The sequence below is a fragment of the Engystomops pustulosus genome, chromosome 2 (genome assembly GCF_040894005.1).
Source record: "Engystomops pustulosus chromosome 2, aEngPut4.maternal, whole genome shotgun sequence".
Lineage (NCBI taxonomy): Eukaryota > Metazoa > Chordata > Amphibia > Anura > Leptodactylidae > Engystomops > Engystomops pustulosus.
The window spans coordinates 258188697-258207568 of NC_092412.1; the positions used below are offsets into that span (position 1 = coordinate 258188697).

The window sequence follows — 18872 nt, forward strand, 5'->3', positions numbered from 1 at the left end:
ACTGTATACACCAGCCTATTCCTCTATAGTGAGTATATACCATATATATACTGTATACACCAGCCTATACCTCTATAGTGAGTATATACCATATATATACTGTATACACCAGCCTATACCTCTATAGTGAGTATATACCATATATATACTGTATACAGCAGCCTATACCTCTATTGTGAGTATATACCATATATATGCTGTATACACCAGCCTATACCTCTATAGTGAGTATATACCATATATATACTGTATACACCAGCCTATACCTCTATAGTGAGTATATACCATATATATACTGTATACACCAGCCTATACCTCTATTGTGAGTATATACCATATATATACTGTATACAGCAGCCTATACCTCTATCGTGAGTATATACCATATATATGCTGTATACACCAGCCTATACCTCTATAGTGAGTATATACCATATATATACTGTATACACCAGCCTATACCTCTATAGTGAGTATATACCATATATATACTGTATACACCAGCCTATACCTCTATAGTGAGTATATACCATATATATACAGTATACAGCAGCCTATACCTCTATCGTGAGTATATACCATATATATACTGTATACACTAGCCTATACCTCTATAGTGAGTATATACCATATATACACTGTGTATAGCAGCCTATACCTCTATAGTGAGTATATACCATATATATACTGTATACACCAGCCTATACCTCTATAGTGAGTATATACCATATATATACTGTATACACCAGCCTATACCTCTATAGTGAGTATATACCATATATATATACTGTATACACCAGCCTATACCTCTATAGTGAGTATATACCATATATATACTGTATACACCAGCCTATACCTCTATAGTGAGTATATACCATATATATACTGTATACACCAGCCTATACCTCTATAGTGAGTATATACCATATATATACTGTATACAGCAGCCTATACCTCTATAGTGAGTATATACCATATATATACTGTATACACTAGCCTATACCTCTATAGTGAGTATATACCATATATATACTGTATACACCAGCCTATACCTCTATAGTGAGTATATACCATATATATACTGTATACAGCAGCCTATACCTCTATAGTGAGTATATACCATATATATACTGTATACACCAGCCTATACCTCTATAGTGAGTATATACCATATATATACTGTATACACCAGCCTATACCTCTATAGTGAGTATATACCATATATATACTGTATACACTAGCCTATACCTCTATAGAGTATATACCATATATATACTGTATACACCAGCCTATACCTCTATAGTGAGTATATACCATATATATACTGTATACACCAGCCTATACCTCTATAGAGTATATACCATATATATACTGTATACAGCAGCCTATACCTCTATAGTGAGTATATACCATATATATACTGTATACAGCAGCCTATACATCTATAGTGAGTATATACCATATATATACTGTATACACCAGCCTATACCTCTATAGTGAGTATATACCATATATATACTGTATACAGCAGCCTATACCTCTATAGTGAGTATATACCATATATATACTGTATACACCAGCCTATACCTCTATAGTGAGTATATACCATATATATACTGTATACAGCAGCCTATACCTCTATAGTGAGTATATACCATATATATACTGTATACAGCAGCCTATACCTCTATAGTGAGTATATACCATATATATATACTGTATACACCAGCCTATACCTCTATAGTGAGTATATACCATATATATACTGTATACACCAGCCTATACCTCTATAGTGAGTATATACCATATATATACAGTATACAGCAGCCTATACCTCTATCGTGAGTATATACCATATATATATACTGTATACACTAGCCTATACCTCTATAGTGAGTATATACCATATATATACTGTATACAGCAGCCTATACCTCTATAGTGAGTATATACCATATATATATACTGTATACACCAGCCTATACCTCTATAGTGAGTATATACCATATATATACTGTATACACCAGCCTATACCTCTATAGTGAGTATATACCATATATATACAGTATACAGCAGCCTATACCTCTATCGTGAGTATATACCATATATATACTGTATACACCAGCCTATACCTCTATAGTGAGTATATACCATATATATACTGTATACACCAGCCTATACCTCTATAGTGAGTATATACCATATATATACTGTATACACCAGCCTATACCTCTATAGTGAGTATATTCCATATATATACAGTATACAGCAGCCTATACCTCTATCGTGAGTATATACCATATATATACTGTGTACAGCAGCCTATACCTCTATAGTGAGTATACACCATATATATACTGTGTACAGCAGCCTATACCTCTATAGTGAGTATATACCATATATATACTGTGTACAGCAGCCTATACCTCTATAGTGATTATATACCATATATATACTGTATACACCAGCCTATACCTCTATAGTGAGTATATACCATATATATATATATACTGTATACACTAGCCTATACCTCTATAGTGAGTATATACCATATATATACTGTATACAGCAGCCTATACCTCTATAGTGAGTATATACCATATATATACTGTATACACCAGCCTATACCTCTATAGTGAGTATATACCATATATATACTGTATACAGCAGCCTATACCTCTATAGTGAGTATATACCATATATATACTGTATACACCAGCCTATACCTCTATAGTGAGTATATACCATATATATACTGTATACACCAGCCTATACCTCTATAGTGAGTATATACCATATATATACTGTATACACCAGCCTATACCTCTATAGTGAGTATATACCATATATATACTGTATACACCAGCCTATACCTCTATAGTGAGTATATACCATATATATACTGTATACACCAGCCTATTCCTCTATAGTGAGTATATACCATATATATACTGTATACAGCAGCCTATACCTCTATAGTGAGTATATACCATATATATACTGTATACACCAGCCTATACCTCTATAGTGAGTATATACCATATATATACTGTATACACCAGCCTATTCCTCTATAGTGAGTATATACCATATATATACTGTATACACCAGCCTATACCTCTATAGTGAGTATATACCATATATATACTGTATACACCAGCCTATACCTCTATAGTGAGTATATACCATATATACTGTATACACCAGCCTATACCTCTATAGTGAGTATATACCATATATATATACTGTATACAGCAGCCTATACCTCTATAGTGAGTATATACCATATATATACTGTATACACCAGCCTATACCTCTATAGTGAGTATATACCATATATATACTGTATACAGCAGCCTATACCTCTATAGTGAGTATATACCATATATATACTGTATACACCAGCCTATACCTCTATAGTGAGTATATACCATATATATACTGTATACACCAGCCTATACCTCTATAGTGAGTATATTCCATATATATACTGTATACACCTGCATATACCTCTATAGTGAGTATATACCATATATATACTGTATACACCAGCCTATACCTCTATAGTGAGTATATACCATATATATACTGTGTACAGCAGCCTATACCTCTATAGTGAGTATATACCATATATATACAGTATACAGCAGCCTATACCTCTATCGTGAGTATATACCATATATATACTGTATACACCAGCCTATACCTCTATAGTGAGTATATACCATATATATACTGTATACACCAGCCTATACCTCTATAGTGAGTATATACCATATATATACAGTATACAGCAGCCTATACCTCTATCGTGAGTATATACCATATATATACTGTATACACTAGCCTATACCTCTATAGCAGTGATGGCGAACCTTTTAGCGACCAAGTGCCCAAACTGCAACCCAAAACCCCCCTTATTTATCGCGAGGTGCCAATCAAAAAAATTAAAGCAGTAACTTATTGCTCCCTGTTCAACAACTTTCAATCAGATTGGCCTCCTGAGGACAGCAACACAGTAGAAAGATGGAGAATTTTCATCATTTTAGCTTCTTTCCAGTGTCCCTCTGTACATAGAGAATCATGGAGCTAGCAGGAAGTCCTCCAAAGATAACTCGGCTCTGTCTACTCTTTCTCCCTCTTCCTACAGTCCCAAGTAGCGAAGTAAGTATCAAAATATGACTGAAAGCAGCATTTTAAGTTGCTTGGGACTGCAGGAAGATTCTTTGAGTTCTGTCTGGTGTGCTGGGGTGATGGCCCGGGTGCCCACAGACAGGGCTCTGAGTGCCACCTCTGGCACCAGTGCCATAGGTTCGCCACCACTGCTCTATAGTGATTATATACCATATATATACTGTATACACCAGCCTATACCTCTATAGTGAGTATATACCATATATATACTGTGTACAGCAGCCTATACCTCTATCGTGAGTATATTCCATATATATACAGTATACAGCAGCCTATACCTCTATAGTGAGTATATACCATATATAAACTGTATACACCAGCCTATACCTCTATAGTGAGTATATACCATATATATACTGTATACACCAGCCTATACCTCTATAGTGAGTATATACCATATATATACTGTATACACCAGCCTATACCTCTATAGTGAGTATATACCATATATATACTGTATACACTAGCCTATACCTCTATAGTGAGTATATAACATATATATACTGTATACACCAGCCTATACCTCTATAGTGAGTATATACCATATATATACTGTGTACAGCAGCCTATACCTCTATAGTGAGTATATACCATATATATACTGTATACACTAGCCTATACCTCTATAGTGAGTATATACCATATATATACTGTATACACTAGCCTATACCTCTATAGAGTATATACCATATATATACTGTATACACCAGCCTATACCTCTATAGTGAGTATATACCATATATATACTGTATACAGCAGCCTATACCTCTATAGTGAGTATATACCATATATAAACTGTATACAGCAGCCTATACCTCTATAGTGAGTATATACCATATATATACTGTATACACCAGCCTATACCTCTATAGTGAGTATATACCATATATATACTGTGTACACCAGCCTATACCTCTATAGTGAGTATATACCATATATATACTGTATACACCAGCCTATACCTCTATAGTGAGTATATACCATATATATACTGTGTACAGCAGCCTATACCTCTATAGTGAGTATATACCATATATATACTGTATACACCAGCCTATACCTCTATAGTGAGTATATACCATATATATACAGTATACAGCAGCCTATACCTCTATCGTGAGTATATACCATATATATACTGTATACACCAGCCTATACCTCTATAGTGAGTATATACCATATATATACTGTATACACCAGCCTATACCTCTATAGTGAGTATATACCATATATATACTGTATACACCAGCCTATACCTCTATAGTGAGTATATACCATATATATACTGTGTACAGCAGCCTATACCTCTATAGTGAGTATATACCATATATATACTGTATACACCAGCCTCTACCTCTATAGTGAGTATATACCATATTTATACTGTATACACCAGCCTCTACCTCTATAGTGAGTATATACCATATATATACTGTATACACCAGCCTATACCTCTATAGTGAGTATATACCATATATATACTGTGTACAGCAGCCTATACCTCTATAGTGAGTATATACCATATATATACTGTATACACTAGCCTATACCTCTATAGTGAGTATATACCATATATATACTGTATACACCAGCCTATACCTCTATAGTGAGTATATACCATATATATACTGTATACACCAGCCTATACCTCTATAGTGAGTATATACCATATATACACTGTATACACCAGCCTATACCTCTATAGTGAGTATATACCATATATATACTGTATACACCAGCCTATACCTCTATAGTGAGTATATACCATATATATACTGTGTACAGCAGCCTATACCTCTATAGTGAGTATATACCATATATATACTGTATACACCAGCCTCTACCTCTATAGTGAGTATATACCATATTTATACTGTATACACCAGCCTCTACCTCTATAGTGAGTACAGGGCCGCACCTGCCATGAGGCGAGTTGAGCATCTCGCCTCAGGCGGCGGGCCTCCTGCTCAACGAGGGAGCGGCATCGTGCTCCCACCGGCCTGCACTGAGCTTCCGAACACCGGACGGGACCACATTGCAGCCCTCCGTCCGGCACCTTGCTCCCCGACGCTGCCGGCACCTTGCGCCAACCCCCAGCCGCCGCCGGCACCTAGCGCCCGCCCCCCGCTGCCGCCGGCACTGAGCTTCCGGCCGGCATGCGGGATTTTGATGCAGGCCAGCGCCACTTTCCAGCCGGGCACCGTGCTCCTGGCCGCCGGCCGACAATGTTCTTGCGCCCCTCCACTCCTCGCATACCTCCGCTCCCGGCTTCCCCTTCGCTCCTGTGTCAACCCCGCTGCGCTCCAGGCTCTCGGCTCCCTGCTCCGACCGCCCCCGCTCAAGTTCCAGGCTCTCTACCCCCGCCTCACCGGCCCGGCTATCGAGTCTTCCCACTCCCGGCTTCCCCACCGCGCCACCGCCGGTGCAGGGTAAAGCGCCGAACACAACAGAGAGGTATTTCTGTGTGTGTATATGTATGTATATCTGTGTGTATATATGTGTGTATGTGTGTGTATATATATATATGTTTGTATATATGTACATATGTGTGTATCTGTGTATATGTGTGTATATGTATCTGTGTATATGTGTGTATATGTATCTGTGTATATGTGTGTATCTGTATCTGTGTATATGTGTGTATCTGTGTATATGTGTCTGTGTGTATATGTTTGTGTGTGTATATGTTTATGTGTGTGTATATGTTTATATGTGTGTGTGTGTATATGTGTAAATGTTTATATATATGTGTGTGTGTGTGTGTATATGTATGTGTAAATGTTATATATATATATATATATATATATATATATATATATATATATATATATATATGTGTGTGTGTGTGTATGCTGGATCTACTGTTTGTATATGCAGCATTTTTGATATTTATCAGGGCTTCTATTTTGTACTACATGGCAGTACTCTGTATGCATTGTATACTACATGGTGGTACACTGTATGCATTTTATACTTAATGGCGATATACTGTATCTATTTTATACTACATGGTGGTACGCTGTATCCATTTTATATTTAATGGCGATATGCTGTATGCATTTTATACTACATGGTGGTACGCTGTATGCATTTTATACTACATGGTGTTACGCTGTATGCATTTTATACTGCATGGTGGTACGCTGTATGCATTTTATACCGCATGGTGGTACGCTGTATCCATTTTATACTACATGGTGGTACGCTGTATGCATTTTATACTACATGGTGGTACGCTGTATGCATTTTATACTACATGGTGTTACGCTGTATGCATTTTATACTACATGGTGGTAGGCTGTATGCATTTTATACTACATGGCGATACGCTGTATCCATTTTATACTACATGGCGATACGCTGTATGCATTTTATACTATATGGTGGCACGCTGCATGCATTTTGCATTAATTTATTTTTACACCAAACCAATATGATGGTCCTGATATCTAAATTATATGGGCGGGGGGGGGGGGCGTCTTTTTATGGCTCGCCTCAGGCAGCAGACAGGCTAGGTACACCCCTGAGTGAGTATATACCATATATATACTGTATACACCAGCCTATACCTCTATAGTGAGTATACACCATATATATACTGTGTACAGCAGCCTATACCTCTATAGTGAGTATATACCATATATATACTGTATACACTAGCCTATACCTCTATAGTGAGTATATACCATATATATACTGTATACACCAGCCTATACCTCTATAGTGAGTATATACCATATATATACTGTATACACCAGCCTATACCTCTATAGTGAGTATATACCATATATATACTGTATACACCAGCCTATACCTCTATAGTGAGTATATACCATATATATACTGTATACACCAGCCTATACCTCTATAGTGAGTATATACCATATATACTGTATACACCAGCCTATACCTCTATAGTGAGTATATACCATATATATACTGTATACAGCAGCCTATACCTCTATAGTGAGTATATACCATATATATACAGTATACAGCAGCCTATACCTCTATAGTGAGTATATACCATATATATACTGTATACACCAGCCTATACCTCTATAGTGAGTATATACCATATATATACTGTATACACCAGCCTATACCTCTATAGTGAGTATATACTATATATATACTGTATACACCTGCATATACCTCTATAGTGAGTATATACCATATATATACTGTATACACCAGCCTATACCTCTATAGTGAGTATATACCATATATATACTGTATACACCAGCCTATACCTCTATAGTGAGTATATACCATATATATACTGTATACACCAGCCTATACCTCTATAGTGAGTATATACCATATATATACTGTATACACCAGCCTATACCTCTATAGTGAGTATATACCATATATATACTGTATACACCAGCCTATACCTCTATAGTGAGTATATACCATATATATACTGTATACACCAGCCTATACCTCTATAGTGAGTATATACCATATATATACTGTATACACCAGCCTATACCTCTATAGTGAGTATATACCATATATATACTGTGTACAGCAGCCTATACCTCTATAGTGAGTATACACCATATATATACTGTGTACAGCAGCCTATACCTCTATAGTGAGTATATACCATATATATACTGTATACACTAGCCTATACCTCTATAGTGAGTATATACCATATATATACTGTATACACCAGCCTATACCTCTATAGTGAGTATATACCATATTTATACTGTATACAGCAGCCTATACCTCTATAGTGAGTATATACCATATATATACTGTATACACCAGCCTATACCTCTATAGTGAGTATATACCATATATACTGTATACACCAGCCTATACCTCTATAGTGAGTATATACCATATATATACTGTATACAGCAGCCTATACCTCTATAGTGAGTATATACCATATATATACTGTATACACCAGCCTATACCTCTATAGTGAGTATATACCATATATATACTGTATACACCAGCCTATACCTCTATAGTGAGTATATACCATATATATACTGTATACAGCAGCCTATACCTCTATAGTGAGTATATACCATATATATACTGTATACACCAGCCTATACCTCTATAGTGAGTATATACCATATATATACTGTATACACCTGCCTATACCTCTATAGTGAGTATATAACATATATATACTGTATACACCAGCCTATACCTCTATAGTGAGTATATACCATATATATACTGTATACAGCAGCCTATACCTCTATAGTGAGTATATACCATATATATACTGTATACACCAGCCTATACCTCTATAGTGAGTATACACCATATATATACTGTATACACCAGCCTATACCTCTATAGTGAGTATATACCATATATATACTGTATACACCAGCCTATACCTCTATAGTGAGTATATACCATATATATACTGTATACAGCAGCCTATACCTCTATAGTGAGTATATTCCATATATATACAGTATACAGCAGCCTATACCTCTATCGTGAGTATATACCATATATATACTGTGTACAGCAGCCTATACCTCTATAGTGAGTATATACCATATTTATACTGTATACAGCAGCCTATACCTCTATAGTGAGTATATACCATATATATACTGTATACAGCAGCCTATACCTCTATAGTGAGTATATACCATATATATACTCTATACACCAGCCTATACCTCTATAGTGAGTCAATCCTACACATTTGTGGATGACTGTATATCCCGTCCTGTAGTTCCCAGTATATATGACCGCTATATACACTTTCTCTGCATCCAATGAATATACAGACTCTGCTCTCGGCAGACATAAAGTCGCAGTGGTTTGTAGGGATGATACATAGTGGAAGCTGCGGGTTATTAGTATGTATGATATGGCGGATGCTCCGCGCTCCATGATTTGGGATTTTTTTGGAAAGCCCTAAATGTTTGAGAAGCTTGTAATGTCATTATAACTGGTGCGAAGCCTGATGTGCAGCTCTGTAATGTGCTGAGCGTAATAAGTGCGAGGAGGAGGAGGTAAGTCCAGTGTATGAGGAGGCCCACCCTACAAGGGGCTGATAACAGCCAAATCCAGTGCAGAGGGACCAAATAATACTGACATCTAGATATGTGCAAATAACCATAAAATACGGCCATACCCACAAACAGCAATACATACACTACATACACACCACATACACACAGCACTACAAACACACTATATACACCCAGCACTGTGCACATATACACAGCACCACACACAACACTACATACACACCACATACACACCACATACACACAATATACACCCAGCACTGTGCACATATACACAGCACCACACACAACACTACATACACACCACATACACACCACATACACCACATACACACAGCACTACAAACACACTATATACACCCAGCACTGTGCACATACACACCACATACACACTACAAACACACTATATACACCCAGCACTGTGCACATACACACCACATACACACTATATACACCCAGCACTGTGCACATACACACCACATACACACTACATACACACAGCACTACAAACACACTACATACACACAGCACTGTGCACATACACACAGCACCACACACAGCACCACACACAACACTACATACACACAGCACCACACACAACACTACATACACACAGCACCACACACAACACTACATACACACCACATACACACCACATACATACAACACCACACACAACACTACATACACACCACATACACACAGAACAACACACAGCACCACACACAACACTACATACACACAGCACTGTGCACATATACACAGCACCACACACAGCACACCACATACACACAGCACTACATACACACCACATACACACAGCACCACACACAACACTACATACACACCACATACACACCACATACATACAACACCACACACAGCACACCACATACACACAGCACTACATACACACCACATACACACAGCACCACACACAACACTACATACACACCACATACACACCACATACACACAGCACCACACACAACACTACATACACACCACATTCACACCACATACACACAGCACCACACACAACACTACATACACACCACATACACACCATATATACACTGCACTGTGCACATACACACCACATACACACAATATATACACTGCACTGTGCACATACACACCACATACACACCACATACACACCACATATACACTGCACTGTGCACATACACAACACACACACACACAAATTTCAACCACCCCTAGACTATGGTGACTTAGCAAAAAATGTGAAAATATGGAAAATTCCGGTTGTGCTGCCTCCTAGTGGTCAGTTATGATGCTGCATTTTTTTAAAAATAAATAAGACTTGCCTGTATGAAATGTGTCACAAGACGCCGACATCTATTAGTAGTGACGACGCGCAGTGTCCTCAGTAATGTGCGCGGTGCGGCAGCGCGGTCTCCATGAATCTTCATTAATCTGGTGCACCCTGCATGCGCCTATTGGGGCAGATTTACAGATTTACCCGGTCCTGACGCGATCCCCGCTATGCGTTCTCTGACGAGGATGAAGTCCGGCGCGATTCTTCAAAATCGTGCGTCCATTTTCCTGCATGTGTCGCTTCACCGCTCAGGTCCACCGGAGTTCACCTTCTTCTTCCCGGTGCATGTGAGTGCATTGTCTTGCGACACAATTTAAATTGTAAATCCCCCGAATCAGTCGGGTTGTCCATCGGCCACGCCCCCAATTTGTGTCGCATGCAAGTCGGCGTGATTGCGCCAAAATCTGATCACGTGCACCACAAACCCCACTTAAATGCAGCGCAAATCGGAAATAGTCAGAAACCCGGTGAAAATGCGCCGTGCGGACCCTTAGTAAATGAGCCCCAATGAGATTAAACCTTGTGCACATTTCTGTGGGACTTTCGGTATAAATGTGGCTCCCGCTGCCCCTTTAGTTGCACAGAATTGTGATATGGTGGACACAGAGCGGCCGCAACACAAAATGGGCACAAAAACTACGGCAGAAAACTGGCGCTGCCGGGATAATGGATCTGACCCAATGTGTGGGGAATATATATGTGACCGAGCACAGACCTAAGGATACACAAGGCTCGGGACACACATTGTCGCACTGCTCAACTGTCAGGGGCCGCACCAGTAACCACAGCACAACATCCCACCCCAGAGCAATACACACTGCATCCAGAATGGTGGACATCTCCAAGGAGATCATAACAGTGGAGACCCCAGAGTAGATCGTAATTATACTGGAGACCCCAGAGCAGACAATGATAATGGAGAGACCCCAGAGTAGACAATAATAATTACTGAGACCCCATAGCAAACTAATTATACTGGGGTCCCCAGAGTAGACAATAAATATACTGGAGACCACAGAGTAGACAATAATAATTACTGAGACCCCATAGAAAACTAATTATACTGGAGATCCCAGAATAGACAATAATTATACTGGAGACCACAAAGTAGACAATAATTATACTGGAGACGCCAGAGTAGACAATAATTATAAGGAGACCACAGAGTAGACAATAATTATACTGGAGACCACAGAGTAGACAATAATTATACTGGAGACGCCAGAGTAGACAATAATTATAAGGAGACCACAGAGTAGACAATAATTATACTGGAGACCACAGAGTAGACAATAATTATACTGGAGACCACAGAGTAGACAATAATTATACTGGAGACGCCAGAGTAGACAATAATTATACTGGAGACCACAGAGTAGACAATAATTATACTGGAGAACACAGAGTAGACAATAATTATACTGGAGAACACAAAGTAGACAATAATTATACTGGAGACCCCAGAGTAGACAATAATTATACTGGAGACCCCAGAGTAGACAATAATTATACTGGAGAACACAGAGTAGACCATAATTATACTGGAGAACACAAAGTAGACAATAATTATACTGGAGACCACCGAGTAGACAATAATTATACTGGAGACCACAGAGAAGACAATAATTATACTGGAGACCACAGAGTAGACAATAATTATACTGGAGACCACAGAGAAGACAATAATTATACTGGAGACCACAGAGTAGACAATAATTATACTGGAGAACACAGAGTAGACAATAATTATACTGGAGACCCCAGAGTAGACAATAATTATACCGGAGACCACAGAGTAGACAATAATTATACTGGAGACCACAGAGTAGACAATAATTATACTGGAGACCCCAGAGTAGACAATAATTATACTGGAGACCACAGAGAAGACAATAATTATACTGGAGACCACAGAGTAGACAATAATTATACTGGAGAACACAGAGTAGACAATAATTATACTGGAGACCCCAGAGTAGACAATAATTATACCGGAGACCACAGAGTAGACAATAATAATTACTGAGACCCCATAGCAAACTAAATATACTGGAGTCCCCCAGAACATAAAACTCCTGATACTGGATACTCCCAGATCAGACAAATACTGGAGACCCCAGAGCAGATGAAGACAATAGATAAATCCTCTCCTTTCCTGGCTCCTCTTCTGTTCTCTGCACCACATTGCAGCTTCTCCTCTCCTCCATGTCTCAGGCTGGTTGTATGCGATGACATAAGGACCCAGAACAAAGCTGCACCAGGATCAGGAGAGGACCCACTCTCAGAGTAGTACAGCTGACCAATACTTACCCGGGAGGATCTGGGAGCAGTGGGGACTTTTCAGCTGCACTCACTGCTACCAGGACCATGTGGCTGCACTTTATGTACATGCTCAGCAGAGAAGCTCCTCCCATACAGATCAGAGGAATGAGGAATGAGAAGGAATGGGGACATGTATCTCAGGAAATCAGGACTTTGGAGTTGGTGACCATTTTGGTGGTATCGGAGTGGAAGTTAGTGAAATCGAGGAGTCAGAAGTTTGGCTCCATGACTCCACAGCCCTGGGATACACATGGGCTCTCGTAGCTCTTGTGGTAGTTGTGCATGTGGTCATCACAACCTCTATATATCCAAGTATAATGACTACGGTGGGCAGGAATTAGGGGGGGGGGGGTGCGGTGAAGGGTCTAATGTACTGGCTGCTGGTAGTGACTCTCAATAGATGAGGTCTATGGAGTCTTCTCCAGGTTATTAGTGAGGAACTTCTGCTCTGAAGTACAAGAAGCAGCTCTGGATGGGTTTGCTCTGGTGCAGGGATAAGATGAGACACGACCTGTGAGCAGCCGCTGTGTACGTGGATGTGATGTCACAGCGATCCGTAACCGTGCCTCAAATATATTTCAGTTTTTCCAATTGGAATACACCCAACATTTCTCACAGCTGATGGTTTGTTACAGTTGTATCCAGTCCTAGCAATCAGCTGCACAATATCTCTTGTCTGTTACAATGTATCAGTGCAGGTGACATGTGTCCGTCTGGTGTTTAGACTATTTAGTGTATTGCTAATGTCTAGATAAGATACAATCGTAACAAATCCTCTTCTGGATTCAAAATATGACATTCCTTACATTCACTGACAGCAAGCAGAGATGTTCTGGCTATACCTAATGGATGTATTTGTGTCTGTTCACAGCTTGTGTGATGGATACCCACAGGGCAGGATAGACACACAGCTGGGATTCTGTTGCAATGTTCTTTCCCTGTGACGTGTCCCTATGATAACACTTCTGCTTTTAACCAGTCAGATTTATAATGTTTTTGCCGTAGGAAATAAGTGTTGTCATAGGGACACAGGCAAACTGCAATGTCTGTGGCCCCCAGTGCAAGGACCATTTGTGTTTGTGTCCCTATGACAACACTTCTGGCAGTTGCTATGAAACCCAAGGTCCCTATGATGACACTGAGATGCCAGAGCACCGGAGCAGGAAGTGTTATCATAGGGACAGCAGAACCTCTAAATGCCAAGACATGTTCTCCCAGTAAAGTGGAGCAGATTCCTGGTGGGCTCCGTACTCGTGTGTGGTAATCCATATCCCATGATGCTACTGGCTCCCTAAAGCCCCTCCCCCTTGTCTTTTTTTTATTTCATTGCTTTTGTTTATTATTGCTTTTTTTTCTCCAGAACGTGTCATTCCCGCAAAACCCATCCCCGTCGCAGGTCAGTATGATGTGTACGGAGCAGGGGCAACGCCTGGGTCACTGCCCAAACCATAGACCCCCACATCATATGTCACCCATAGGACCCTACCAGGGATAGCAGGCAAGGGGTGCAGGTGCCAGGGCTGCAGGGAGGGAACACGGACACCACCTGGTGAATGGTGAATGCAGGGAACACGGACACCACCTGGTGAATGGTGAATGCATGGGACACGGACACCACCTGGTGAATGGTGAATGCATGGGACACGGACACCACCTGGTGAATGGTGAATGCAAGGAACATGGACACCACCTGGTGAATGGTGAATGCAGGGAACATGGACACCACCTGGTGAATGGTGAATGCAGGGGACACGGACACCACCTGGAGAATGCAGGGAACACGGACACCACCTGGTGAATGCAGGCGACATGGACACCACCTGGAGAATGCAGGGAACACGGACACCACCTGGTGAATGCAGGGAACATGGACACCACCTGGTGAATGGTGAATGCAGGGAACATGGACACCACCTGGTGAATGGTGAATGCATGGGACACGGACACCACCTGGTGAATGGTGAATGCAGGCGACATGGACACCACCTGGTGAATGCAGGCGACATGGACACCACCTGGTGAATGGTGAATGCAGGGAACATGGACACCACCTGGTGAATGGTGAATGCAGGCGACATGGACACCACCTGGTGAATGGTGAATGCAGGGGACATGGACACCACCTGGAGAATGCAGGGAACACGGACACCACCTGGTGAATGCAGGCGACATGGACACCACCTGGAGAATGCAGGGAACACGGACACCACCTGGTGAATGCAGGGAACATGGACACCACCTGGTGAATGGTGAATGCAGGGGACACGGACACCACCTGGTGAATGCAGGGAACATGGACACCACCTGGTGAATGGTGAATGCAGGCGACATGGACACCACCTGGAGAATGCAGGGAACACGGACACCACCTGGTGAATGCAGGGAACATGGACACCACCTGGTGAATGGTGAATGCAGGCGACATGGACACCACCTGGAGAATGCAGGGAACACGGACACCACCTGGTGAATGCAGGCGACATGGACACCACCTGGTGAATGCAGGGAACACGGACACCACCTGGTGAATGCAGGGAACATGGACACCACCTGGTGAATGGTGAATGCAGGGGACACGGACACCACCTGGTGAATGGTGAATGCAGGGAACACGAACACCACCTGGTGAATGGTGAATGCAGGGAACATGGACACCACCTGGTGAATGGTGAATGCAGGGAACATGGACACCACCTGGTGAATGGTGAATGCAGGGAACATGGACACCACCTGGTGAATGGTGAATGCAGGGAACATGGACACCACCTGGTGAATGGTGAATGCAGGGAACATGGACACCACCTGGTGAATGGTGAATGCAGGGGACACGGACACCACCTGGTGAATGGTGAATGCAGGGAACATGGACACCACCTGGTGAATGCAGGGAACACGGACACCACCTGGTGAATGGTGAATGCAGAGGACACGGAGCCTGATATAAGGATATTATAGGGTTCCATATAGAGGATATTGAGTAGAGGGGCCGATCCCTCAGGGGTCGTCTGCCGTGTAAAGTAAATGTACAAATAACGGGAAGAGATTGTGAATAATTTAGTGATGTCACAGAGAGAGCAATGACCTCATATAATGGGGGAGGGGCTGGCAGCTAATCCATTGTTGTGTGTAATTACCCAATATTCATCACCATCTGACCGTCTAATTCTCAGCAGACGGGGGCATTAGTCAGCGAGGATCATGTGACTACATAGAGTGGGGCAAAGCTTTAGGGGCAGGGGTAGAGGTCACAATCCATGGAAACCAATTGAAAAAAGTCAGGTTGGATTTCACTGGAGCAGTCTACTATCTTGTACATGGTAGCAGCTGTATCGGCTCTGCTGCATCAGTCCATACTGTAGCTTTTCCCCTGTGGGCCGGTCCTTGGTGCCCCCCATTTCCAGGGGCTTGGAGTGTGACCCAGGCGTGCCCTGTTCTTGGTAGTAGATCCTCTCTGTAGATGTAGATCCTATAGACTTTCTCTTACTAACACCACGGACCCAGCATGAATCACATGACCCCTCGCCCGGGTATCACTGGTACAGAGACCCAGCGCCGCTGTCCCTGGTGCTGATCAGGACTGGACCACACAGAAGCTTCTAGGCTCAGTCCAACCATGGTAACAAGTTATGCCAAGTATCAAACCCAGCTCTGCTACATCTATGTTTGAGTAGTATCCATTAGCTCATTAGCATAATTATAAAGGTTGATATTAAAAGGAAGGAGGCCAAGGAGGATGACAAATATAAGAAGATCCTGCAGTCCTGGTGCCTGGATCTATTAAATTTATTAGTTCTTTTATGCTCCCGTGGCTCAGGTCGCGTCCCGATGGTAAGAACTCGGATAGACGGCCGCTATATCAGAGCCTGGCATTCCCTAAGAAATGACCCCCTCTCCTTATCTGCTCACACGTGGGGGGCATTAGAGGGGGAGGGGATGTAGAGTCCTATCATGTCATTGTCAGCATAATGGAAGCTAATGGGGTCCCGTCACCGTCCTCCGACCTCCATCATTAGTGTAATGGCCGCCGGGGGTCTCCCATACGTCTCCTCTCCTCTAAAGACGTTAAAATGAGATGAGGAGTCGGAGAAGAAGATATTACAGTCTTCAATTTCCTCCTGACAGTAATCATCGGCTTCAGCGCAACGACAGCGATTACAGGGAAAAGGCTCCGAAAGCGAGAGCCAATCTCTGAGCCTACGCGCTCTTCATGTCCTTGTCCCTGCACTCGCCCTCTAGCTATCCCTGCACTCGCCCTTTAGCTATCCCTGCACTCGCCCTCTCTCTGTCCCTGCACTCGCCCTCTCCCTGCACTCGCCCTCTCCCCGTCCCTACACTCGGCCTCCGGTCCCTGCACTCGCCCTCTCCCCGTCCCTACACTCGGCCTCCGGTCCCTGCACTCGCCCTCTCCCTGTGCTTGCCCTGCGCTTGCCTTCTCCTTGTTCTATACTTGCCCTCTGCTTGTTCTATACTCGCCCTCTCCTTGTTCTATACTCGCCCTCTCCTTGTTCTATACTCGCCCTCTCCTTGTTCTATACTCGCCCTCTCCTTGTTCTATACTCGCCCTCTCCTTGTTCTATACTCGCTCTCTCCTTGTTCTATACTCGCTCTCTCCTTGTTCTATACTCGCCCTCTCCTTGTTCTATACTCGCCCTCTCCTTGTTCTATGCTCGCCCTCTCCTTGTTCTATACTCACCCTATCTATGTTCTATACTCGCTCTCTCCTTGTTCTATACTCGCCCTCTCCTTGTTCTATACTCGCCCTCTCCTTGTTCTATACTCGCTCTCTCCTTGTTCTATACTCGCTCTCTCCTTGTTCTATACTCGCTCTCTCCTTGTTCTATACTCGCCCTCTCCTTGTTCTATACTCGCCCTCTCCTTGTTCTATGCTCGCCCTCTCCTTGTTCTATACTCACCCTATCTATGTTCTATACTCGCTCTCTCCTTGTTCTATACTCGCCCTCTCCTTGTTCTATACTCACCCTATC

General features: G+C 41.6%; 1 protein-coding gene across 3 annotated transcripts in view; it reads left to right on the plus strand.

The window, feature by feature from the left end:
• LSAMP (limbic system associated membrane protein) overlaps window positions 1-18872 on the plus strand; it is a 520650-nt gene that overhangs the window by 474145 nt on the left and 27633 nt on the right. For 2 of the 3 annotated variants that reach the window (XM_072138917.1, XM_072138918.1), the window contains exon 7: window positions 15248-15283. The exons of the other annotated variant lie outside the window; for it this stretch is intronic. In XM_072138917.1, coding sequence (XP_071995018.1) covers window positions 15248-15283 — 36 coding nt within the window. The remainder of the gene's footprint in view (window positions 1-15247; window positions 15284-18872) is intronic. 3 annotated transcript variants of the gene reach the window in all.